This window comes from Ptychodera flava, chromosome 17 (genome assembly GCF_041260155.1).
Source record: "Ptychodera flava strain L36383 chromosome 17, AS_Pfla_20210202, whole genome shotgun sequence".
Taxonomy (NCBI): Eukaryota; Metazoa; Hemichordata; class Enteropneusta; family Ptychoderidae; genus Ptychodera; species Ptychodera flava.
This window is the reverse complement of record NC_091944.1, coordinates 16293121-16320324: the sequence shown is the minus strand read 5'-3', so window position 1 is coordinate 16320324 and position 27204 is coordinate 16293121. Positions and strand designations below refer to the sequence as shown.

The 27204-nt window shown below is 36.9% G+C and overlaps 1 protein-coding gene across 4 annotated transcripts in view; it reads right to left on the bottom strand.

Annotated features, from left to right (window-relative positions):
• The window catches only part of LOC139115608 (uncharacterized), a 40867-nt gene that overhangs the window by 1428 nt on the left and 12235 nt on the right, over window positions 1-27204 (bottom strand). For 3 of the 4 annotated variants that reach the window (XM_070677863.1, XM_070677864.1, XM_070677865.1), the window contains exons 6-23: window positions 26665-26867; window positions 26296-26439; window positions 25395-25504; window positions 25139-25206; window positions 24044-24243; window positions 23366-23470; window positions 22300-22374; window positions 19992-20108; window positions 19675-19743; window positions 17416-17532; window positions 15613-15687; window positions 13133-13168; window positions 12511-12627; window positions 7934-8041; window positions 6851-6958; window positions 5620-5730; window positions 4552-4665; window positions 3742-3855 (exon numbers count right to left, since the gene is read on the bottom strand). In XM_070677863.1, coding sequence (XP_070533964.1) covers window positions 3742-3855; window positions 4552-4665; window positions 5620-5730; window positions 6851-6958; window positions 7934-8041; window positions 12511-12627; window positions 13133-13168; window positions 15613-15687; window positions 17416-17532; window positions 19675-19743; window positions 19992-20108; window positions 22300-22374; window positions 23366-23470; window positions 24044-24243; window positions 25139-25206; window positions 25395-25504; window positions 26296-26439; window positions 26665-26867 — 1991 coding nt within the window. The remainder of the gene's footprint in view (window positions 1-3741; window positions 3856-4551; window positions 4666-5619; window positions 5731-6850; window positions 6959-7933; window positions 8042-12510; window positions 12628-13132; window positions 13169-15612; window positions 15688-17415; window positions 17533-19674; window positions 19744-19991; window positions 20109-22299; window positions 22375-23365; window positions 23471-24043; window positions 24244-25138; window positions 25207-25394; window positions 25505-26295; window positions 26440-26664; window positions 26868-27204) is intronic. The other variant, XM_070677866.1, reaches the window with a different exon arrangement.

Genomic DNA, 27204 nt, shown 5'->3' with positions numbered 1-27204 from the left:
CAAAACAAAAAAACGACATTACTATCGATTATTATCTGCAGGCTAACACAAGACATTTTCAAATCAATAAGATTCACATGAAATGTCCTCACAAAAAATCATCAGATGAGTGGTTCTGTTTGAAAACCGTCCCTATAACTCTGTCGAAAATTTCCGGTCATAGAAATGCCATTGTGTAACTAAGAGAACTAGTATGATAAACCATAGTAAATATTACAAATTAATTAGTCAGTCTGTGGTTTTAGTAATCCTGCTTGTATGTTCAATATTTTAAAAGTTGTATTTGGTGCTGCCTAGAAACTTGCTCCTTGGCTATTGGGTCAATCATTGATATTATTAGGTTATTCACAATATACCGGAATTTATGTCAGAGTACATTTTGCAGTGTAAGTATTGTACGAGACCCATAGCCTTGAAGACGCTACTGAGCGTACAATGTAAATCGGATAAACTTATATTATAGACATTTTTAGTCCAATTTACCAGATAAAGTCAAAATAAAGTGTTTTAGAAAGCCCGTCGCGCACTACTTTGTCCTGCCCTGCGCAGTGCGAGTGGTAGAAAATATAGCTAAGCAGCATAATTTCCCTCAAATTCACAGGTTTCGGACTGATTATTCCCTGCGTAAAGAACTGGACCTATGGATGTATTTTTTTCAAAAAAATGTAAAATCTTGTAGGTCCATTAGTTGGTATGAAGCTGTAATGAGGTCACATGTCAAATAGCGTCGATTAACACCTTCATTTATTGTACTCCGCGTCAAAGTTACTCGACCCGCGTTCTATGATTCGGAAACTGCGCGACGGAACCATATAGGTTACAGACGTAAGAAAACACCACCCAGAGAAGATAAACAATGATATTCTGACCAGTTCACGACACACATGTGCAAGAGCTACAGCGATGTAATCTTTCTATATAATGAAAAGCTCCATATTATCATTGCTGATAAATCTTCGCTGTTAAACAAACGATCTGAGTTGGTCTCAAAGTGTCGAAACAAAGATTATTTATCGAACATTAATGCCACGTAGAACTATAGTACAATGGTACGTCTCAACCCTATATAAGACATATATCCTAAGGTTAAAAGAAGTCTGATGATTGCTAGATGCATGAATCTTAAAGCCCCACTAGCTGTATCTTTAGATGATTGCTAGATGCATGAATCTTAAAGCTCCACTAGCTGTATCTTTAAGCACTATTTTATGATTTTATTTTCAAGCTAAAGTAGATTTGTGAGAATGTACTAATTTAGGTGTGTGTATTAATTTATTATTAGCTACCCGATGGGACTGTAAGTGCAATTTTGACCAAGATCACTGCGATTAAATGTTTGCCCAAACATTAAATGGCAGCCCCATGCGGAAAAGCAAAATCCGTGGATACTGTGCATATCTGCACTGAAATCTGCACATAAACTGCACATAATAGCCCAATGCAATGCATAGGGGCGGATGTTTTCATCTTTGACATTGTATATTCTGTTTCCTTTGTATTATTAACAATTTTTGAAAATTGCAGGAAATCAAAATGACCGTTAAAATTTGAATTTACTTGTCAAATGTTTCATAAAGGAATGGTTTCCTAATGCAGAGGGAAGAAATCAGAGAAAAACAAGGAGATAATAGGAAGATATTTTGAGGTCAACAACTTCAAGAGTTACAGCTAGTAACACATATTATTACTTTCCACTTATTTACAACGCTCTGCTTTTAGCATCGAGCACTGCAATTTCCCACGAGGACATCGGTATACTGATATATATATATATATATATATATATATATATATATATATATATATATATATATATATATATATATATATATCATACATAGACCTAGTTATCCCTATAGTATGTCACAAAAGAGTAATATATGGGTTTCAGGATTTCCAATTACCCCTACTTCTGACGTCAGAAGTAGGGGTATACGGTCTACACTTTTTCTCCTGAAGCTGTTTGTTAGCATTCTCGTGCAGATGAAATTTGAATGGGTACTGAAGAATTTACAGAAAGATGAGGTAACGGTAATACATAACTAAAACGTAAAAGATATTGATAGCTATGATTGTGGCAGTTCTCTGGTTTTTTTCCAACTGAGATAAGCGAGAGCGTTCACTGTCGTCTGCTCGCGGCGTTTGCTGCTATCAGCAGAGTCATCTGTCAAAGTTGACGAATTGCACCGAGTAAGAAATTATATATATTAAGAATATAATGTACAAAAATCAACAAATCCTGTCAGGCGACTGGTAAATTCTTAACATCGGCAAAGTGTTGTATTGCTGTTGAACTTCGATAGACCGTGCTAAAGCGAGAATGTTCACTGGCGCTACGTACAGTAAACGCCGTTTTCAGTAGCTTGTGCCACTTCGTCGACGGCTCGATTGGAGCCGTGGCCGCAATGAAGTGTTTTCACACACATGTATAGCAAAAGCTAGATCGAATGAATGCTAAATGGCAAATGTTAAAAGTTTATTGTTGCGCTTTGTTGACTGAGACTGTTTATGGTTTTTGTATCATTCCTAATGACGTTCCAGGCGCTGAGAATGTCCGGTAATATGCGAACGTACCACCTTCGTTCGGCATCGTACTCCTCCATTCCTCGCCAGTTTCGAGCCATGTATTTTTCCTAGGTACATTGTGGTTGCATAATGACCAACAAGAACGATGAAATGTACAGTTCAATGGTGGTTTTATTCAATTGTGTAACTGAAGTCATGATTTGACACAATTTGACACAACAAGGAGAAGGTTTACATCGGCCTCACAGATAATACCTTCAAGACGCGCTTCACTAACCACATGCAATCGTTCGTAAAGAAAATGAACTTAAAAATTACGAACCAAGTCTTTGACATCTCGTGGTCAATTATTTACAAAGCAGCAGGCTACTCTAACATATGCAAGCGATGTAATCTTTGTATATCAGAAAGGCTACACATTATCAATGCTGACAAATCTACACTGTTAAACAAACGCTCTGAGTTGGTTTCAAAATGTCGCCACCGAAACAATTTTAATACTGCCTACAAACAGAATTGTAGGTCGAAAACATCCTTTCACTTCTGTCTGAAGATTGCAGGATACATGGCACTTAAATAACAGATATTACTTTGTACTTGAAGTAATATGTGTTACATATATATATATATATATATATATATATATATATATATATATATATATATATATATATATATATATATATATATTATAGGGTTATTCAAAAAATACGGCCCTGTATGGACGAGGGCTCAGTGAGTGACGTATTGGACGAGCCGAAGGCGAGTCCAATACGTCACTCACTGAGCCCTCGTCCATACAGGGCCGTATTTTGTGTATAACCCTATTATTATACACCTCCCTCCATTAATCGTCCGTATAAACTAATTCTATGGTAAATTTTGAGGGATGCGGCACGCGCGATATGAGTGGAACGCGCGCGATTGTTGAAATAAAATTGCTACAAACCCCTGAAAGCGCGTCGCGCGTCTCCCGTATTCGGGACTCCGCGTACTATACAAAATACGGAAAGTTATTGGACGGTCAAACTCCCATAGGTTACGGCAGTAGGTGTATAATAATATATATATATATATATATATATATTATATATATATATATATATATATATATATATATATATATATATATATATATATATATATATATCATGGCAACATATAATTGCAGCCCCATATATCCTAATCACAACATTCTACAATGACACAGCTTACCAAAGCAACCTTCTTCATCCCACCCATCGGGACAGTCTATATGGCCATCACATACTTCAGAAGGATAAAGACAGTGTCCATTCGGACATAGCAAGTCAGGATCACAGAAAAAACCTAGAAATACAAATTTCATTGAAGACTTACGTTACGAGGAAAACATCGGTCATTTGATATTTAAAATGTAAACAAGGAAGATTGCATCAACTGCACCAACCTGGGACAGATATACGGACTAACATTTGTACAAGTCATTTCTGAACTACCACTCGTGAGGTCTTATTTTAACATTTAAACATATATATATATATAAATATATATATATATATATATATATATATATATATATATATATATATATTATATATATTATAGGGTTATTCAAAAAATAAATATTTTGTGTATAACCCTATTATTATACACCTCCCTCCATTAATCGTCCGTATAAACTAATTCTATGGTCAATTTTGAGGGATGCGGCACGCGCGATATGAGAAGAACGCGCGCGATTGTTGAAAGAAAATTGCTACAAACCCCTGAAAGCGCGTCGCGCGTCTCCCGTATTCGGGACTCCGCGTACTATACAAAACACGGAAAGTTATTGGACGGTCAAACTCCCATAGGTTACGGCAGTAGGTGTATATATATATATATATATATATATATATATATATATATATATATATATATATATATATATATATATATATATATATATATATATATATATATATATATATATATATATCATGGCAACATATAATTGCAGCCCCATATATCCTAATCACAACATTCTACAATGACACAGCTTACCAAAGCAACCTTCTTCATCCCACCCATCGGGACAGTCTATATGGCCATCACATACTTCAGAAGGATAAAGACAGTATCCATTCGGACATAGCAAGTCAGGGTCACAGAAAAAACCTAGAAATACAAATTTCATTGAAGACTTACTTTACGAGGAAAACATCGGTCATTTGATATTTAAAATGTAAACAAGGAAGATTGCACCAACTGCACCAACCTGGGACAGATATTCGGACTAACATTTGTACAAGTCATTTCTGAACTACCACTCGTGAGGTCTTATTTTAACATTTTAACATCCATCTCATATTATTTAACATAGTTGACATATCTTTGACATCCATCTCGTATTGTTGTGCAGTGCCCTTGTGCAGAGTTCAAACGAAACCTGTTGAGTCATATGTTTGATTGCTAAGGAGACGTAGCCTCAGTAAAAGGTTGCATCTAGGACGATCGAGGACATGAAAATAGTTTCAATAAAATAGATTGCACTCAAGATGGATCAAGGCCAAGGTTTTATTCGTCATTGTGCAAAGGATATAAAATGGATACAGGAATTTAACAAATTTTTCGCAACACTCGACAGAGTTTGTGCATGTCACAATAACTTCTTTAAAGCCACATTACATTGCATCATGCAGTTAAATCTAAACGTATACTTATATCAAACTATATATGACAGATAAAAGAACTCACTTCTGGCAGGTTATGACTCCGAAAATGAAATATTTCGTAACAAAAGATCACCCGGTGGCCATATTAGAACACATCGTCAAAATTAGCATAAATAATATGAAAACTAAGTGTACAGTGCATTGTCTTGTCACACGTTTTAATATTTTAAAGTTTGCTAAAAAAGCATTGTTTTGTCTCAAAGTTGAATAACAATGATTCAAGCATGTCAGCATTATGAGTCTGAACGGACGCTTGGAGCAAATTCAATGGCAGTTGCCAAAATCCAACAGCCTTCACAAGGACTAATAAAAACATGACACCGAATAACTGCAAGTGTAATTGTATGTTTCGTTTCACAAACTGTTAATTCAGGGACTTTCTCTCTCGTGTACTCACTCGATTCGGAGGAGCATCCATCTTCGTCTTCGCCATTTTCACAATCGTAAATGCCATCGCACACAAGATTGGCAGCCACACACCAACCATTTTCGCATGTAACCACACAAGCTGAAAACAACGAAATGAACATTAGCGTACACATGGCGACATGCAAACGTACCTGAGGTGATTTAGAGACCAGGATATGGATTTCGAGTATGTTACATGACTTGTACTAAGTCGCCAGGGAATAAGGTCGGCCTTGTTTTCCCTGCTGATTACGGCCAAAACAATTCATATTATTTATAGACACAGCCCAAAACGTGTTCTAGATGAACTAATTCGCGTTTTAAATTAGGTTTGAAAATGAGTTTTGTTTTCAAACACTCTCAGCTTAAGTAGAGTGGGTGGTTTTCGAACTTCACTCCTTGCGTCAAAAGGGAAGTCAAGAATACTGCTTGTGATTTTTAATATATATATATATATATATATATATATATATATATATATATATATATATATATATATATATAAATTTAGTTTTGCTTGTATGCTTAGAGACTTGTCTTATCTGGTGCACCAGGGGCAATATATATATATATATATATATTATATATATATATATATATATATATATATATATATATATATATATATATATATATATATATAATTTAGTTTTGCTTGTATGCTTAGAGACTTGTCTTATCTGGTGCACCAGGGGCACACTGAGAACATCAAGTGGTTTTTAAGAGCCTCCCATAAGTTTCTGAAGCAACTTGACCCCTATGCCTATTAATCCATAAAGCTGATCAGTGTTGGACAAGTGTTCGTGAGTCTTGTGCTATGGAATAGCGAACCTATTTGGCCATTTTGGCACAGGTATGAAATCTGTTTTGATGTGCAAACGATTGTTTTGAAGTGAAATTTATCACGACAGTGAGCAGTATCTCTTTATATACACTTCTCTTGCAAAAATTGCCTTCTTGTTGGCTTTCATGGACGACAGCACATTCCTGAATTTATTTTCTTTGCTGTTATCAGATCGTTTACTTTATGAAGAGCGGCACTTCAGTCATGGATTGTTTGGTAACGTTTCACATTTCAAGAAGCAGTAGGTGCTTTTGATCGTGCCAAAATGACGGACATCGATACACGACATTTGACTATTAAAAATAGTGACGAAAGGTTTTATCTTGCACGACAAAATGTCTGAGGAGAACGAATAACAAATAATTTAACTACTCACCGCAGTTTTCTTCGTCCTGCCCATCACCACAATCATCATCGGCATCGCATAGAAATTCAGGAGAAATACAATATCCATTCGAACACGAAAAGTGACTTTCCGGACAAACTGTTTTATATAAGACAAGTATATGCTAACAAAAAACAACAACAACAACAACAAAACAAAAAGGCACTACTGCTTGAAGCAATGAGTATTTGGGTCAATGTTATTTAAGAAAGGAATAATCTGATATTCAGCAAATGTTTTGCTGGAACTTTTTCTGAGTGATTGCAAATAGATGGTAACAAGTCTTGTTCGAGAACATCATTCTCTTGATCCAAACTGGCCGCACATTAAACTTGAACTTGTTACTTGCAAAGAGTCAGGGTGTGGTGTAACAATTACATTTCAAATACAGATCCAAGAAACAAATAAAATACCCAATGGGGTCATCTTGAAGCACTGATTAGTAGTTGTACCAGGTGTTCGGAATGGATAAGTATACCCTGCAAGGATGCTAAACTCGCCAAAATTGACCAACAGTGACATTTGATTTGGTGTGATTAGGCAAAGTCGCCATCTTACTGAGGTGAAAGCAAGGAATACTGTCAGTTGACATTTTACAAGCAGACGTGTCATCTTTTGTTACTAAATCTCTGTATCGGCCATGGCACCTCATAGAATGACTTAACGAATATAGTTTTTAGAAAAATCTCTGTCCCAATGGCTTTGTGCTTGTGACTAGTGAACATCATAAGCTGTAGCTGATGGTATATCACAGCACAATATGGAACATTGGGCATAATCTAGTCAAGAAGTATTGATAGGAAACTTGAAATGTCGAGATTGCTGTCTCAGGAGATCCATAAAATTTCGATTTATGACGGAATCTCTCCCCTTCAAATGACAATACGACCCATAGCTGTGCCTAAAGAGTAATGTTATGCGAAAAGGTGTTATCTCTGTGAAAAGTGCGTCAGTTTTAGATGCCCATTGAGTGGACAGGAAAAAGAAACGGGAAAAGCAAATCAGTCGATAATGGTTTATTAACCAGAATGCGTCCGATGACGTGACAAGCAACAAAACTTCATTTACACTCACCGCAATTCTGTTCGTCCGAAAAGTCATGGCAGTCGGCAAAAAAATCGCACACCCAGTCTATTGGTATACACGATCCGTCTGGACATGCAAATTCGTCGGTTTGGCAGTCTGTGGTGAAAAACAACACGCTTTATAACACAAACGTCATCTATAAGGTGAAGGGACGTTGGGTTTTGGTTCATGACTTTAACAGTTATATGCGTAATCATTCGTCTATAGGTGTATCCTTCAATAGTTTTGTGAAAGGAAGGATTTTACATACTTTTGTACTCTCATCCTACTACTTAAATATTGCTATTGTAAATTTATCAATATTAAAAAAAACCAAAGACCACATACCAGAAAATTGATGCAATGATACACCGAAATACCCTCTTTAGTGACTGGTGGCATTGTGATTTAATTTTCAGAAATTCAGCAGAAATCACTAACACAGACAACAGTCAAATGCAAAACAAATGATATTGTTCACGAGCTATATTACTATGAGATTTAGATTTATCAAGCAGAATTACAGGGACAATACGTCTATTGCGGACCATAAACTAGCTAACTACCTAGCAAGTTTGTAGATGATGTTTTGACTTTGTTAATTACCGAGGCACATGGTTCATACAACATGAAATCAAAGTGCATATTAGGTTGCATTTGCTTACTGGGTGGTAAGGAGAATGCAGGACAAATACACCTACATCGATATCTATTTTACTGAATGACAAAGGCATCGCAAATCAAACCATATTTAAAGTTCCAATAGCTGCGAATTTTATGAATTATTTTTTTATGTTTTTATTTTCAAACCAAGGTTGGTTCGTGTAAATGTGCTCACTGAAGGACTTGTATGGAAGTATCACTGCTCGCTGATTTGAACTGTGCCTGCATGTTGTAATAGGTTAAACAATAAAGGGGTGCCGCACTCGAAAAATGAGACCCCACAGACAAGTACAAAAAAGAATATCGGTGGACAGATATTCTGACTCTCAGCTTTATACAATGGTTTTCTGTTCTACCATTTGTAGGGGCTCCTTTTGAAGCTCTTGGAGTGAGAAAAAATTTAAGTCTTACTTTTCTGAACATTGAAAATAATATTTTCCCCACAGGCATAGCAGTCATTTTGAAATTCAAAGGTAATCGGTTTATCTGGTACCAACCTTTGCACGGTGACACATAATTTGTATTCGTGTTTTTGAAAGGGAATGGTAAAAACTATCCTTCAAGAAAATCCAGCAATACTTTACATCTTGCAATTTCGCGGCGCGTGCTAGATCAAAACCACTATGAGAGGATTTCAACTAAAATGCCCGGTTCAGGGTCGAAACATCCTTCTGGCCGAGTTGTAATAATACATGTATGGATACATGCACGCAGTCATATCCATCTATCTCTATCCATCAATCCATCCTTTCATTCTTCAATGTACATACATACATACATAGATACATACATAGATACATACATTCATAGATACATACATAGATACATACATACATACATATATAGATAGACAGATAGAGAGATAGATAGATAGATAGATAGATAGATAGATAGATAGATAGATAGATAGATAGATAGATAGATATATACATGACAGCAATCTAAATCATGTAAATGACTCTGTCTCTCACTTCTCCCCGTCTTCAGCCCTCTCCCTCACCACGTAGGTACCCATTCATCCTTCCATCTACATACTCAGCCGTCCTTGTGAATATATTTCATTGCGTAATAAAGACTGTTCCGATATCAGTTATTAACTGGTATTGGCTAAATTGGTAAAAAGTAAGCTGAATTTAAAATTTGGCTTTTATTGACATGCCGAATCTATGACGCTATGTGACTCTAATAGTATGGGCATAATAGGGTTAGTATGAGTTAGTATGAAATACAGTTTCCTATCACATTGCTAAAGTCATTTCCAATTCAAGTTCTTAACCTCGATTTTTAGCGTCAATGTCTGTAATGGTTGATGTAATCGGTGATGTCTAAATCCTTTCCAGACTAGAATTCATTTGTAAACACCCTGCGAGATACCACGAGATTTTGACCAGCTCACGACGTACATTCATGAGCGATAGCGAGTGCATGTATGAAGTGGACTAGTCAAAATCTCGTGGTATACCGTCGCTGGGTGTGGTTTATTGCTATTATATCATAACAGTATATTGCAATTCTTGCAATGGAACGTCAAAAAGAGGATTTTTGCTATTGCCGTGAGCTCGTGCGTTTGCCAGCCGGCCGTGGTATATCGCGAATATACCACGGTTCTTTTCGCGTCTCGACCAATCAGGTCGTTGTATTTGCGGCATCAATATACTGGTATGATATAATATATGTTACATCGACATCGCGATGAGGCATTTTCTTTGTATTAACATACCTGAAGAAGGTGAAAAAGTAGTGCATTTCGTTTTACAGTGAGAAGTTAAAGCTTTAGCGTTCCAGGAGTCTCCCCAATATCAATTACACACGCCACTACTGGTGATCATTCACACAAATGGTCTCATTCTTATCTCCATCATACATGATAGCCATTGATAGAATAGAAGATAACTGGTGCCTTGCGATTTTGTAAAATATTTTGTAATGGATTTTAGCTTTGACAGCTCGAATGTCACTTCAATGTAACGTTAAATAATTAATGAATTAGAGGGCTGTGTGAACTTTGATTGCAAGTATTTAACGACAACGGCAACGAACAAAAACAAAGTTTTAACGTATAAGTACATTAAAAGTGAAATATCTACAAAAGAACAGATCGATGACCAAGTAGATAACCTGGTAGAAATGGGACTTGCGGCAGTAGAGTTGCGTCAGTGATTGACATGTCTTCTTTGTTACAATATACGGCTAGTTTTCAATCGAGTTCGAACCCACAACATACGGCATCATTCGCCTAGCGGAGAGGCCACAGAGAGAACCGCTCGGCTAAATCTCCACTCCCAAAAAAGAGTGGTTCAATAGCCGGCTAAGTTGTTACATTTTTCTGACTGAGACCGCTCCACACGTTGTAGAGTTCGTGAAGCACTCACGCACGCACGCTCACTATCACACATCGCAGATACAAACTTTATCGAAGCGAAGCAACGAATACATCGCTTTAACTGGGCGAACGATAACCTTGGGGACAATTTTGTCCATCAGCAGAGTTATCAACCCAGGGTAGAAAATACGGCTAGTTTTAAAAAATTAATTTATAACTTAATTGCATGTGAACTAAACTTCATATGAACCGAACTCCATATAATTTTTGCAATTTCTCAATAATTTGCAGTAATTTGTAGAAATATTATCTGCAATCGTTAGAGTCAAGCAGGTCTGCTTGTTCAAGAAACGTTTTGCGATGATTGTTGCGAGCAGAATGTTCCGCTTAAGCCAATACTACCCGCAGTTTAAGGTAGTTCGCGCCTTGAAGTGAAAGACTTAAACATTTGCTCAAACTTTCCTTGAGGAATCTTTTAACCACTGTCTTTCAAAATCAAGAACTAAAATCGACGGTCATCGTGCAAATTTTGGTACTAGGGAAACGACTAACTCAAGAATTACCGATATTTAAAATTCCAAATGGCCGCCATTCCTGTGTTAAGGTTCCAAGACAAGAAATCGACCTTTTTAAGCTAACGATTCTCTAGTGGTCATTAAGCTCAGAACCCCCGTCAATTATATATTTTCAGAAGGCCTAGATATAGAGGAACATTTTTGTTACCATAGCGTCAGCATTGTTTACATAACTATGACGTGATGGGTAATTTGCATAACCTTTCAAAAATCGGTTTTCCCTATGTTTGTTTCAATGCTTTGAATTGTATGGCTGAAATTTGTGCGAGTGCAAGCTGACTTAAACGATCTTCCAAAGTATGTCTCAGAATTTTTTTAAACCTTCTTAAACAATTTTTATGCCAGAAAAACTTCCAGAGCGGTGAATTTAACCCTAGTTAATTTCTTAAAATTGTGCTCAAAAATAAGCAAGATATAAAAAATCTGAGACAATCTTTTGGAAGAGCGTCTGACTCATGGGCAGAAAGTAAAGTGAAATTGGAGTGGATAGCTCCACCTTCTAATAAATCATATTTAGATTCTAGCCACGGGATGTCCTTGAGATATCGAACATCTTAAACTCTGACAGTACTAGGCATGGCACACATCTAATTTTAAAATCGTCCAGCTATAAAGCATATAAAGCGCCTTCTTCGAACTAACATGTTTCTGACATAAGCTGACGAACTTATTACCACTACAAAAAGACTTCACAATAGGAGGAATAGAATGGAAGCTTTCAACAATCGACATATCGTAAAAATAGTATGAACTGATGGACTAACAATAGTATTATTAATCAAAACCCCAAAGGTATACGAACTGTAGCTCCACTTAACGTTTGCTTGCTTTTATTATGGTGTGCGTTTTGCAGGTTTTTAAGGACTTGCATTCGTCTATTAGAGATGACACTTTTCCCTTTCGTTTTTTTAGACAATTTTTTTTTGTGCTAATAATCTCTTCTTCAATGTTACGTCATTTGAAATTCGTAGTTAGATTGTAAGAAAGTTGTCAGCAATTATATGGTGATCAATATTTTTACTTGCCATCAAAACAATCTTCTTCGTCCCAGCCATTTGAGCAGTCTATTGTTCCATCACATTGTTGAGAGAAAGTGATGCATGTACCATCTGGACATGTAATCTGACTCCTAGTACAGAACACTGGAAGAATAAAATAAGATTGATTGGTTCTCGTTTGAGACTCCAATGATATGGGCATGATGGGGTTGGTATGGGCACTGGACATTAGTATCTAATTATTGTCTATGTTGAATCTTCCCCAACCGCTTACAGATTACGACGTTATGGACTGACTAAGAGCAAAGTTGAGACAACTTTATACCAATCATAAATTATATGTCGAATGCATGATTGAATCTACATAGAAAACGCATTCACAAGATCACACTGCATCCATGCTAATAATTCTATCCTGATAAAATATAAGCTGTAATAATTGCTTTTGTTTTCCAGTTTTTTTCAGAAAACGAATATACTAGTAAATACAGTTTCTTATAACATTGCTAATAATTGATGAATTAGCATTAGCGAACTATGTTGAATATGACGACAACGGCAACCCACAAACAAAAAAAACAAACGTAAAGTCTATTATTAAAAGTGAAATATCTATTAAAGTACGTATCGTGATTATTAAATGAATTACCTGGTAGAAATGGGCCTTGCGGCAGTACGCCAGTGCCTTCACAATAATAAGAATAAAACGGAAGATGTTGACAATCAATTATTTTGGTAGAATAGTGTAGATGAATCCCAACATTATATCGGAAATCAGAAACCGGAACCAGCAAAGCAAATGAAGTGCAATTCCACATGTTATGTGCTTGCTTGTGTCGAGGTGCTAGGTGTGTGTTTATAGAAATAATCGCAATCATACCAATCCATAATCCAATAACACTAGGTCAAAATTTGTAAGACAATAGTTGTAAACATAGACACAAAACAGCACAGAACAGACAGTAAATAGACGGTACACAAACAAAGTCATATTCATGAAAGAAAGATATATGGACCTCTGGCCAGAAGACCAAGAAGTGATGTCAGGTGTTTCGAATGTGACGTTGTGGCAATGACTAAAATCGTAAATTATATGCCGAAAACATGCATAAGAAAACCAATTTCAAACAGGAAACGAGAGGACCAAATCAGATTGCGTTCATGCTAAAGATGCTACATTGATGGTCATTAAGCTGCAATTTGTTATGTGTTTTCAAGGATTTGTTCTGAAAGAAAAGGAATATACTTAGAATTTATGCAAAAGTACTGCAAAAATCATTTCAAAATACAGTTATTAACTGACATTTTTTAGCCTTCCTATTCTTACTGGTCGATGTTATCGATGATATCTGATTTTTTGTCCAGACTAGAATTCGTTTGTAAGCAATAACATCACATGATATGTATTGCGTTGCCATTGGTATGGCGATATGACATTATCTGGTATTTCAACATACCTTAAAGGGATGAGGGAAAAGGAATTGCGTTTTTCATTTGAGCAAGTGTTGATACTATTATCAAACGTTAAAACTCTTGTTCCTTGAATTCTTCGGATGTCCCTTACACATGCAACCATTTACAGAATCACATAATCTCACTGTACTTTCCTAATATCCGAGATTAACACTAAAAGTGATTAAAAGATGACTAGCATCTGGCCATTTTGTGAAATGTGCTGTTATGTACATTTGCTTTGACAACTCTGACATCACTTTATCGCAACAGCAATTAATCCTCTTTCTTTTGCTTTAAAGCTCTGCATACGAAAATTGATGAACTAGAGCCCACTGTACAAGAATATGGAAATAACGTAAGACTACGGCAACTCAGAGAGACAAACACAAAAGTCCTCATAAGGGACTGGTCAGTTTCTTCGGCCTGGGGGGGCCGGTGGATTCATGGGGGGGGGGGGTCACCCTGTTTTTGACTTTGGTGATAGGGGGGGTCACCATGTTTTTGAAATGCCCAACAGGGGGGGTCAGTGTGTTTTTGAATTTCGACACAGGCTCATCATTGCCTAAAATGCATCATGTCAGCCACAAATTTCATCCAGTTGCATTTTTCGGCGCGCCCTTCGGGCGCGTAACTTTAATAATCAGACATATTTTTCAGCACGCCCAACTTTAAAATATCAGGCATACATATATCAGAGATATATGTATGTTCAATATTATTCAGCGTGCTCTTCGAGCGCATTACTTTAATATATCAGACATTTTTCAGCACACCCTTCCTGTGCATTACTTTAATATACAAGAAATATATATCAGAGATATCAGGATGTTTCATATTTTTCTCCGCGCCCTTCGGGCGCTATACTTTAATAAATCAGAGATATATGCCAGAGATATCTTGATGTTTGCTAAGTGAAAGTGTACTATTATGAAATCTGCATTTCATATGAAAAGCATGACAAATTCCTGATACTTTTCTGTTCTCTCTATGAGAATTCAGTATGAGAAAGCAACATGCACAAATATCAATGTTACAAGAAAAGGTCATCTCAGACTCTGCACACATCAGATTTGGTTAAAATGCCTCTCTATGGTTCCTCAGGAGATTTAATTGGATGGCTGGCAAGTCTTAACACCCATCAAAGTTTTTGATTTACTGCTTTTTCCTGTTTGATATTAATGATTGACATCCATTTCTGTACAACAGTTCAGGACATCTGGTTAAAGAGCATAGAAAATGTAAAATACATTCACAGCTCATTCAAAATACAGCTCATTCAAAATGTACTGTATTCAAACTATAAGATTGACACTTTGAAATTCCTATCTTACAACTGACATGCCAACAATTTCATTAACACACAGAATGACTTAAATTATAAATGTATGTAAAATATATATATATATATATATATATATATATATATATATATATATTACAGTATTATATTATTACATATTACAATTGTCGCGTGCGGGGGGGGGGGTCACCCTGTTTTCAAAATTTGGAATAGGGGGGGTCACCCTGTTTTCAAAATTTGGAATAGGGGGGGGGGTCAGCACTTTTTGACATCGGCAAAAAATAATCCACCGGCCCCCCCCAGGCTGAAGAAACTGACCAGTCCCTAAATGCCAAATATTTACAAAAGAACGTATCGGTGATCTAGTTGATTACCTGGTACAAGTGGTACTTGCGGCAGTAGACCTGAATCAGTGACTGTCATATCTGTCGTGACGGCTGGTGGTGGCACTGTTGTGGATGAAACGTTGATGTATGTGTGAACAATTGTACGTCTTGTTAGCGAAAACTGAAAATGCAGTCAAGTCCATTTAGCTGACAATAACTTCAAGTGGAACTAGTCAAAGCATCATCAATATTATGACTGCACAAATCGATCGTTTCTAAATATGACGAATCATTGAAATTACTGTTAACGTACCCACATCACTCATGAATGCTGATATTATCCGAATGGCCTTTTAATTTGCTCTGTGAATTAAGATCTAGCATGACCTGGAAGTTTCTTCCAGTCGATGCGTGAATACTGGCTGTCACTCACGCCCTAAACTAGGATGGTATCAGATGAAATACCACTGTGCATAACAACAGACAAAGCTAATTCCCTTTTTTAAAATTGGCCACCTATTAACAACATAAAGCGTTTTCTTCTTATCAAAGATTGATCCGATTCGGAGAACACTTGCGCAAGATTATCTTTAACAAACAACTAAAATCATTTGAAGCAAATCAATTTCAACGGTGAAAGAATAACATATTTCATAAATAAATTGAAAATGAATGTCATAACTAGTCAACATTTTGTCAATATGACACCTGCTGATGACACTTGCAAAAAACCGTTTGAATGTCAAGATAAACCTTTGGGTTGTGTGACCTTGATTTATAAGTTTGCAAGAGAGGTGGGTATGTCTCTCAGCAAAATGACAATATGAACTACATGCTCCCGAATAACGAAAACGCTGGGATGTGTATACTCTCTAGGCTGGTGATAGTGGAATATTTCTGTCTAGGTATGGAAAATCGATGAAAGTTAAGTTCTCGCTAAATACCCAAATACGAAGCAGAAGATCAGAAGGTCATCCAGTAGTTTATTTCATCTCCAATTCAGGAGGATAAATCATAGGGAGAGAGTCACTGAATCTGGAATTACTTCGACAAATGACGACAGATGTATCTGAATGTAAAGTTGAATGTGTTTGGCAAAACAGACCTCTTTTGTTCGAATAAATAATAGATGAAGTCTAGAATTTGTTTAATCACTGCAAACATTAAAGCAATGGGAAAACAAAAGAGAGTCATTGATTGTTATCGCATTACCTACCAAAATGAGGAATCTGAAAAAAGATAAAAATAGGGAACCAAAATATTTCAGATCCCCCTTTACCCCTCTGCTGTCCCAAGAAATGTAAAGTCCCCTGAACTATTCAAGCCCCCTCCCCCCTTCCCAGTATATGTGTGAGTGTAGCCTAAGTCACATTAGATATCTTCAGCCTCAGATACTCCGTGAGATATTAGAATTCTTGAACTCCTACGCATGCATCTCATTTCAAAATCGTCCAGATATTAAGCATATAAAGTGCCTTCTTCGAACTTCAATGTTACTGACATAACCTGACGAACTTATTACCATTACAAAAAGACCTCATAATAGGAGGAACAGAATGGAAGATTTGAACAATCGACATATCGTAAAAATAGTATGGACTGATGGACTAACAATAGTATTATTATTCGGAACCCGAAAGGTATACGAACTGCAGCTCCACTTAAGGTTTGCTTGCTTTTCTTATGGTAATAGTCCTTTTTGCATTGAAATTTACAACTTACAATCTTATTTTAGACGATTATAATTGGCGCTGATAATCTCTTCTTCAGTTTTAACGTCCTGTGAAATTCTTAGATAGATTGTAAGAAAGTTGTCAACAATTATAATGTTGATCAAAATGTTTTACTTGCCCACAAAACAATCTTCTTCGTCCCAGCCATTTGAGCAGTCGATTGTTCCATCACATCGTTGAAGGATATTGATGCATGTACCATCTGGACATGTCATCTGAGACCTTAGACAGAATACTGAAAAATGAAATAAAATTGATTCGTTCTCAAATCAATGACGTTATGTGACTCTAATGTTATGGATATGAGGGGGTTGGTGTGAGCGCTTGACATCAGAATTTTATTTTCAAATCACCATTTTCATTGAATATGCCCCAACGGCTTACAGAATATGACGTTGTGACATGGCTAAAAGCGATGTTGAGACAACACATTAATCATAAATTATATACCGAATATATGAATGAATCAACATAGAAAACGAAAGGACCAGATCAAAGTGCGTGTAGCAAGCAATGCTATCTTGATAAACAATAAACTGTAAGTTGCTACGTGTTTTGTGGTAAAAGAACACGAATATACTTCTAAATAGAGTTATTTTTGCAAATGTAGACAGTAGGGGGTTTTCTTGTTCACGGCCTTAGCTTCGAAAGACAGTGTCCTGAAAAACTATCGACATTCGTGATTTGATTGGTAATGTTCGTTTCATCTTGCGTCTAAATTTGCTGAGAATTGATCTTCTACCTTTTGAAGCTGCGATTAGGTTGAAAATGGCATCAAACAAGGAAAAACGACAAAGACCTAGTCATACGGCTCCTGATAATGGTAATGAACTCAATGTGTCAAGCAGAGACAATGCCGATGACGTAATGACATTGTTGCACTAGCTACGGGAAGGCCAACAAGGTATTCGTCTTTCAATCGAAAGCAAAATTGATAAATTGAGAAATGACCTAAAAAGCGTGATTGACTCGAAGATAGAAAGCTTGAGGGATGATTTCCTATTGGATATTGGTGGAATTGACGTCAAACTTTTGGAGCTTGAACTCGCTACTATGGGAGGGGGCATGGTAGTGACATTATTAATCCCGTAGACGTGGTCGAAGTTACCATTTTTACCACGGGTATCCATCAAGATAATGGGGAGAATATAGGTGATAAAAGTCAACTTAAAGGGACAAAGTCGGCCATTTTTCATGAATTTTGTTTGATGCAAGATACTTCTTATACTGTTTGACATGTTGAAAGATACTGAATGAATGGATGACCATGCATATATTCGACCCCGGTTTTAGACACCATACATGAAACCATTTCGAAAATGATTCGCGCTGGTTTCATTTAATTTGTCTAAAACCAGGTTCGAATATATGCATGGTCATCCATTCATTCAGTATCTTTCATCATGTCAAACAAAAAGAAGTATCTCGTATCAAATAACATTCATGAAAACTGGCCGACTTTGTCCCTTTAATGTCGGCGGCTTTGGGAGAAGATGTTTGTACGAAAGTTAAGATTGTAGAATCAGTTCGTATGCGTAGCCGCCGGGTAGGTCTCCTGGTATCGTGAAATTTGCGTTGGAAAATGCAGAGCAGTGCAGAGCAGAAGAAACTTGTATTTCAAGCTAAGGAACGCCTTCAAGGACAGTGTCCTGTATAAAAATGTCGGCCTGCGTTCAAGTAAGAAACATACGAACTAAATGTCTCGTCGAACTGAATGCGAAAACCATAGTTAATGAAACTCCTTGAAGGTAAAATTACAGAATGTTCGGATTGCCAAGAAAGCAAATACGCATCAAAATGCCATAAGGATAAATAATGAGTAGAGCTAGGAAAACCCGCTCAGTGGTTTGAGAATTGCGGAGGAAGGACAATTCTTAATGAAAAAAAAGAAAGTTCTTCTCCTAATTAGCGTCTGAGTTGTTGGAAATATCAGACACCCCAAAATTACTTATTTATTATATGTTTAAAAAATTTACTTATTATATGTTTAAAAATGATGAAACTGTTATAAAAAGTTACAGCTGTTTTCCAGGAGTCTCCCCAATATCCATTATACGTGCCATTACTGGTGATCATTCACAAATGGTCTCATTCTTATCTCTCAAAATCCATGATTACCATTGATAGTGAAGAAAGATAACTGATTTTTAGCTATTTGTGAATTATGTTGTATTAGATATTTGCTTTGACAGCTCAAATGTCACTTTATAGTAACATTAAATAATGTACATTTACAATAATTGATGAATTCGAGGGCTGTATGAAATAAGATGGCAAGTATCTAACGACAATGGCAACCCACAAAAATAAAAGTAAAAAGTCTAATTTTAAAAGTGAAATATCAACAAAAGTATGTATCAGTGACCAAGTGACTTACCTGGTACAAGTGGTTTTTGCGGACCTGCATCAGTGACTGTCATTTCTGTCGTGACTGCTGATGACGGCACTGTTGGAAATGAAACGTTGAGACACTTGTGAAATTTGCACGTTCTTTCTTTGAAAATATGTGCACCCACCTCCGTAGAGATAGCATCCACTGCAAATAGCAGAGTGCAAATAAACCAACATAGCTAAATTACTGGAAGTCATGCTGTATATTATTGGAAAAGTCCATTGAAAGAGACAAACGAAGACATTACCTTTACAAAGCGAGCAAATTCGACGATAATATTTACACCAGCATCTTTTACTTACGATTTGAACAATCCTGTTCGTCCCAACCGTTAGGACAGTCGATGAATCCATCACATATATCAAAGTAAAAGATGCAGGAACCATCTGGACAGGTGGTCAAAACTCGTGGACAAGCATCTGAAAGAAGAGCACTATTGGTGTTTTGTCTTTGAATACTTAAAATTTTGTGGTTTGATACCATTGGCATTTGCAAAGTTGCCAAGTTTGTGTATGCTCTACGAGCATATAGAAGGCATGCTGTTCTGAAATATTAGCTTCCTTGATTGTCAATAAGTATGACAATGTGGTAACGGGTACCTAGCTACTATGTTACAAATTAATCTAGAACTTACTTTCATATCAACTAAACTTCATACGAACTAAACTCCACATAATTTCACAATTTATTTGTGCATTGGCCTCATAATTGAGTCATTTATGTCTGCTTGTTCAAGAAAAACAATTCTGCAATGATTGTTGCGATGGTGCATCTGATTCTTGAGTAGGTAATATTTGCGACGATTTTGCTGATGTTTCTAGATCAAACAAGAAAGAGACCTTTTGAACAATTATATAGCAATAAACCGAATTACCCAAATGATAACTTTGCATAGTTTCTACTAAGGTCAGAACTTCAGCCCTGCTACTGGTTTAATTTCAATCCAGCTAATGGGTTCAGCTATAGAGACGATCTTTGAGCTTAGCCTGATCATATTACAAACTCAAATGTGACCAAGTTTGCTAGGTAGCTGTACAATGTACAGTAAGCTCTGGGTATAGTAAAATTCTCTTAACCCTTTGCGTCTTGTAATTTTTCCAACCGAAATTTTAGTGCAACATTTTGCCAATTTTTTATGAATTTTTCCGTTATGTTTTAATAACTTTGGACCAAATGAATATCACATCGGATTGGCTACAGTTTTATTATCAAAACTTGTGCAAAACTCTGAAACAAAATGACCGGGCATATTTTATGAGGGAAACAAAAATTGACTTTGGCGCTCAAAGTGTTAAGAAACATGCGAGCAAGTGAAATATGAGTAGATAGCTTTATCCTCTGGAAAACCATATTTAGTTTCTGGTATTGGAAAGTCCGTGAGCTATCGAAATTATCAAAGGCTTACACTCCTAGGCCTGGCATACATCTGATTTAAAAATTGTGCAGCTATAAAGCATTAAAGCGTCTCCTTCATGTCAAGATTACCAGGAGTAATTCGGAGAAAACTAATGCAGTTTGTCTCTCAGGGATGAAACAGATCAAGGAAATCTATACAAAACGTGACACAATAATGCAATTAAAAATAATGTTACTGACCAAGTCCAACGAATCGCTTACTAATGCAAAAAAAGACTAAGCGATTTAAGAATAACATGGACGATGTCGACAATCGACATTAAGTAAAATTGTATAAATCCATCCTAACACTACTGTGTTAAAATTAGAACCATAGCAAACTAACTTCAACTCCACATAACGTTTCATTGCAATTGTTGTGGGGTGTGTATACAGAATATGACGTTGTGGCAACAACAAGAATGATAAATTATATGCCGGAAGACTGAGTACGTAAGCCAAACAGGAATCGGAAGAACCAGATCACATTGCATTCATACTAACAATGCTATATCGATGCAATTTACTAGGTGTTTTCAAGGATTTGTTCTGAAATAGAATTTGTTTTCAAATACTACGAATATACTTGTAAATACCAATCCAATTTTCAACTGAAATTTTTAGCACACATGTTCGTCACGGTAGATTTTATCGATGATAATATCTGAATTATTGTCTAGACTAGAATTCGTTTACAACCAATAACATTATATTACATGCATTATATTGGTATAGCGATGTGCCATTATTGTGTATTTCAACGTACCCTGAAAGGATTCGGAGAGGGATTGCATTTCGTTTTACATTTGAGCAAGAGTTGACACTATTATTAAAAGTTAAAACTGTTGTTCCTTGAATTCTTCCGATGTCCCTTACACAGGCAATCATTCACAGAATCACATAATCTCATTCTACTCTCCTAATATCCGTGATTAACACTAAAAGTGAATAAAAGATGACGAGCATCTGGCCATTTTGTGAAATGTGCTGTTATGGACATTTGCTTTGACAACTCTGACATCACTTCAAGGCAACAGCAATGATTCCTCTTTTTTCTGCTTTAAAGCTCTGCATACGAAAATGGATAAACTAGAGTCCACTGTACAAGAATATGGAAATAACGTAAGACTACGGTAGCTCACGGAGACAAACACACATGTCTACATAAACGTGCATTAATTGCAAAAGAATGTATCGGTGACCAATGCGGATTACCTGGTACAAATTGTAACGGCGGCAGTAGACCTCCATCAGTGACTGGCACTTCTGTCATAACGGCTGATGGTGGTACTGTTGTGGATGAAATGTTGAAACGGTGATTTTTTTTAAAATTTTCATTTCATTTGATTTATTTGACAAATTATTCAGTACAAAGAAACGTAGGAAGCAACAAAAAACATTTTGTATTAACTTTCGTGTAAGGTTTGCAAGCAGCCCTATCAAAAGTGCATGCATTATGTCACGTTTTTGACTATAGCTATCGTACCTTTCACATTGACTTTGACAGCTTACAATTGCGTTTTATACATCTATAATTGATGCCGATGAGATTTATTTGATGTTACTTGAGATTATAGTCTGTTTTCATGTATACATGTTTGTGTAAGATCAGCTATAATCCTCGCTGCACTTTAGCAATAGATGCATGTTATTAATTTCAATGTAAAACCCGGGCGGTAACATTGAGACAAGACAAAGATAATAAACTGTCCGTTTGCGACAGAAATTTCACACACGAATTTGTCAATAATTGTGAACATGGACAGTTTACAAGGCATGTGTCAACATGTAGTGAAATGCCGAAAGCATACATCAGGAGAAGGTACACGATATTACCTACTTTTATTACCTACTTATAAATAAAGAAATGACAAGATTTGCTATGATTGACTGATTGACGTATGGCCGTATTGACCACGTGACAAACGAAACATCGCTCCTCCATCTTTAGCAAAACTCGCGCGCTATCTCAGATGCACGCAACAGTGAACGTTGGTAATGTTTAAAGGAGCGTATCGGTGATAAAGCGAATTATCTCTGGGATCTGGTTGTGGCTGGAAGTAGAAGTATGTCGATGACTGCTAAAGCCGAGTTTGTAAAAGAGGATGATAGCGCTGTCGTGGCTGAAGTGTCGAAATGTACATAAATTTGGGGGTTTGTCAGTGACGAAAGGTACACTTACGCGCCGACTAATAGTTATGTTATGTTGGGTTCGGGAGAACTGTCTATATAAATCTATTAGGCCCTAACCGAAAGTCTGCAAACATTTTTATCAGATTACCTGTTAATTGAGGATCCTCGACTACCAGCGTATCGGTTAGGTCAGCCATAGTCCCTGCCGTTGAACTTGACGTAGAGGTAGTAGAGACCGTCGGTAGTGCTACTTCTGTAATTGAAAAATGAGAAATGCTTTTTGAAATTTGCAAAAATTGCGTGTCACAATCTACATCTGCTGATACATAAAATGACACTCGAGGATGCCAAACGTAAAAGAGTATAAGGTCGCAAGTGATACCACACTTACTGATACCTTTAAAATAACTCGAGGATTTAAAAGTGAATATGTAGTAAATGAAGTTCAACAAATGTCATGGGGCATGATGCTAACGGTGTTATGTTCGTAAGCACATGCGAATGCTGTACGGCGAGCACTATATTTCAGAATAAACCAACGAGATTTCCGAAAATCACGACTGAACAATTGCATGACCTTAATGGGAAATATTTGCAGTTCTACTCTGTAGTTGAAAACGCTGTCATTACTTAGTTTATCTAAGCACCAAGTTTTTACTGTGTGAGCAAGGTAAAATTATAGACTGAAAGAGCCTTCGCTCGAGGGCGCCCTCTACGCCCCCCTCCCCGTACGTCCTCAAGCGACGGATCTTTCAGTCTAAGTAAAATTAATGCACGATGATAAAATCTTCGAACAAAACTTCGGACAATAACTGTTGTGACTTACCCTCAATGAGATTAAGAGATTCCTTGTCCACCATACTCAATATCGATGTCTCTGGCGGACCCGTCTGACTGCTTTCAATGGCTGAGACTAAGACAGCCGACACGGTATCACTATCGATTCCAACGCTACCGTGATCAGCAGCGGAATCAGCTTCTACGGGATTAAAAGTGATCTCGAACTCTGCAACGACACTCCCTTTTCTGTGCAGAGAAAAGAAAAGGAAAGGATGTATACTGTTAATTTCACATTCATCATTAACGTTATGTTCATATTGTAGAAACGAACTATTTCATACCTTGATATTTATTTCGAAGATTACGGACTATGGCGACGCAGAAATTCTCTCAGCCCAAATAGCTCCCTTGGGAAAACTTTGGGCACGATTGTCAACAAGTAAAAAGATGCCAAGAAAATGCAAAGTACTTAATTATTGTGGTCTTTTCATTTTTCTGGGCACGCCCTAAGGAACGATATGGCAATAATCGTTGTTTAGCATTGTTTATCTCTTTTTCTTTGTTTTCGTGAACTTCCATTTCAAGGAAACTAAACAGAACATTAGTTTTCAAGAGAAGTAACTATCAAATTCCCAAGGTGAGAAAAACACTGGTAATCTGCTGGCGTATCCACGATAAATAAAATTAAGTTTCTGTTAAACGCTCTTCGGCCTCCTCCGATAAACAGGTTAGGGCAACTGTGGGAGCGCCGTCGCACCTTTCTGATTCGGACGACGCAGCACTCATTATATGTACATAGGAAAAAACGTATGTATGTATGTATGTATGTATGTATGTATCTGTGTATGTATGTATGTATGTATGTATGTATGTATGTATGTGTGTATGTATGTGTGATGTATGTATGTATGTATGTATGTATGTATGTATGTATGTATGTATGTATGTATGCATGTATGTATGTATGTATTGTGTCTCCCTACACGCGCGATGTATGACATCCTATTTTTTGCAATGAGCAGTGTTTACTATAGTATCATGTTAAAGTAGACTTTCGATTGCGTCAATATGATAGCTCATAAGTTAATTCCTTTGCTCTCATTAACAAATAAAATTTTGAGAATAGTAAATACGGTCATACCTAAAGCCTGTAACTTGTGTACTGTTGTATCGCTCGGCCATGTCACTGACCCTGTACACCGCATCAATCTGAAACATCGAAAGAAACAATTTATAAAGTTTTTAGACTTGGACAGTTTTAAAGAAATTACATAGGGCCAAATTCCCATAATTTGAGTCTTCACCCAGTGAGTGTGTATGATAGTGAATGTCAGGGGTTAGCGCAATCATTAAATGAACAACAAAGGGAGATTTAATCGAAGGACCGTCATTCTTACCGATTGCTCGATCTGTGAGGCCAGTACCTTGAATTGCTCAGACTCGGTGTCATCGTAACCAGCAACAAAGTCCATTTGAAGGCTGAATTCACCATTGAACACAGCAGGTTCTGTGTTGTTTAACAATAGGAATGAAAAACCTTCAAAGCTGCCCGTTTAACATGAGAAACAACACAAGGCCATACGCATGCAGGCCTATACAGTAGTGACATAGGTGCGAGTTTTTCTCTGGCGTGCAACTCATGAAAGGAATACTTCAAGTTGTTATTACGTGAGTGCATACAATAAGGGGAATTAAACTGATTTAATGACAGGAAAAAAGTAATTTACTGCAAGAGTATTCGATGGATATATAAATGTTTACACTTTGTAGTGATTTGCTATCATGTTTACATATTTAAAAAATACCGAATGACGGGCTTTGTATTTATGTTACGCTGCTATCACCGGATATTGTCAAATCCTAACGATGGTGTGGCTTTTTGTCCTGTCACTTGACATGTCTATGTGTCTGGCATGCCAGACCCCGGAGCACTTATCCCTAATTTCGGTAACGGTACAGATGTATCGTAGACAGTTAGCACTACAGAACACAAACTTTACACTTTTGCTTAAAATAGAAGTTCAAAATCTACATTTCGACCCAAATACTGGCTTCAAAATGCTACTTTTCCGACAGAATAATAGGTCAAGATAGTGCAGCAGACAAAAAGGGGGATCACAAGTTTACATTTTATCAAAATTTCCTCGATCAAAAGTCTACATAAGGCGAAAAATGGGGTCAAAACCGCGGTATACATGTGACACTGACATTTCTGCAACCCTCCATGCTATAAGGTGATAAAATGCAAAACAAAATCTGTTGGTACCACTGTTATCAAAGAGTGTCATCTTAGCTTACCTTGGTGAGGCTTTAGCGCACTCGTAGCTGTTCCGAGGGTGGACATGCTGTTCGTTGTCACAAAGCCAGGAAGTGTATCTGGGAGGGCGTTTGGCACTGTACTCATACCTGAAGCAGCAGTGTTTGCGTGTTCTGCAGAGTAATCTTTGAAAATTTGATGTTTTACTCATTGATAGCGTATTCCTGCAATAATACTGCTGTATCGTAATACAGTCTTTATTGTGAACTGTGTCATCTTTAAAACCCAGTCAAGAAAATGTGTGTAAATATCTATGGCTACGAAATTTGCAGATTCGTACAGTTCGTAGTCAGTATATAACTGTATTTATTGTCTTAGGATGTAGTATTATGGCATTATAGAAGGCTTACCTTGTGCAGCTACCAGAACTAGAGACGCAGCCACAACATCACGTAGAATTGAGTTAACAGGTTGTGAACTAAGGCCCGCTGTCATAGCTGTATGCAACGCTTGGTACACCGAGTCTCGTGTGATTTCAATGCTACCGTCGCTTGTTTCGTGTCGTTGTGCACCACGAAATGCCGTACGGAAATCAACAACGATGCTTCCTTCTCTGAAAACAGTGAAATGAGACATTTGGTAATAAAAACCGTGTACCACAATGGGAGTTCTCCCAAACCGTTCGCTTTCAACTTCAACTTTAGACTGCGTGTCTAATATATATTTGTGGGTATGTCTCCACATCCAACGGACATTTTGCCATTAATTTGTCTTCCTCACATTGCGCTCTCTCTCTCTCTCTCTCTCTCTCTCTCTCTCTCTCTCTCTCTCTCTCTCTCTCGTGCATCTACACGTACGCTGTCTACAATTCAGAGTCTTGCACATAGGCAGTTCACGCCTCGAAATTAAGAGACTAAACTTTTGCTCCAATATTTATATTATGAAAGGTA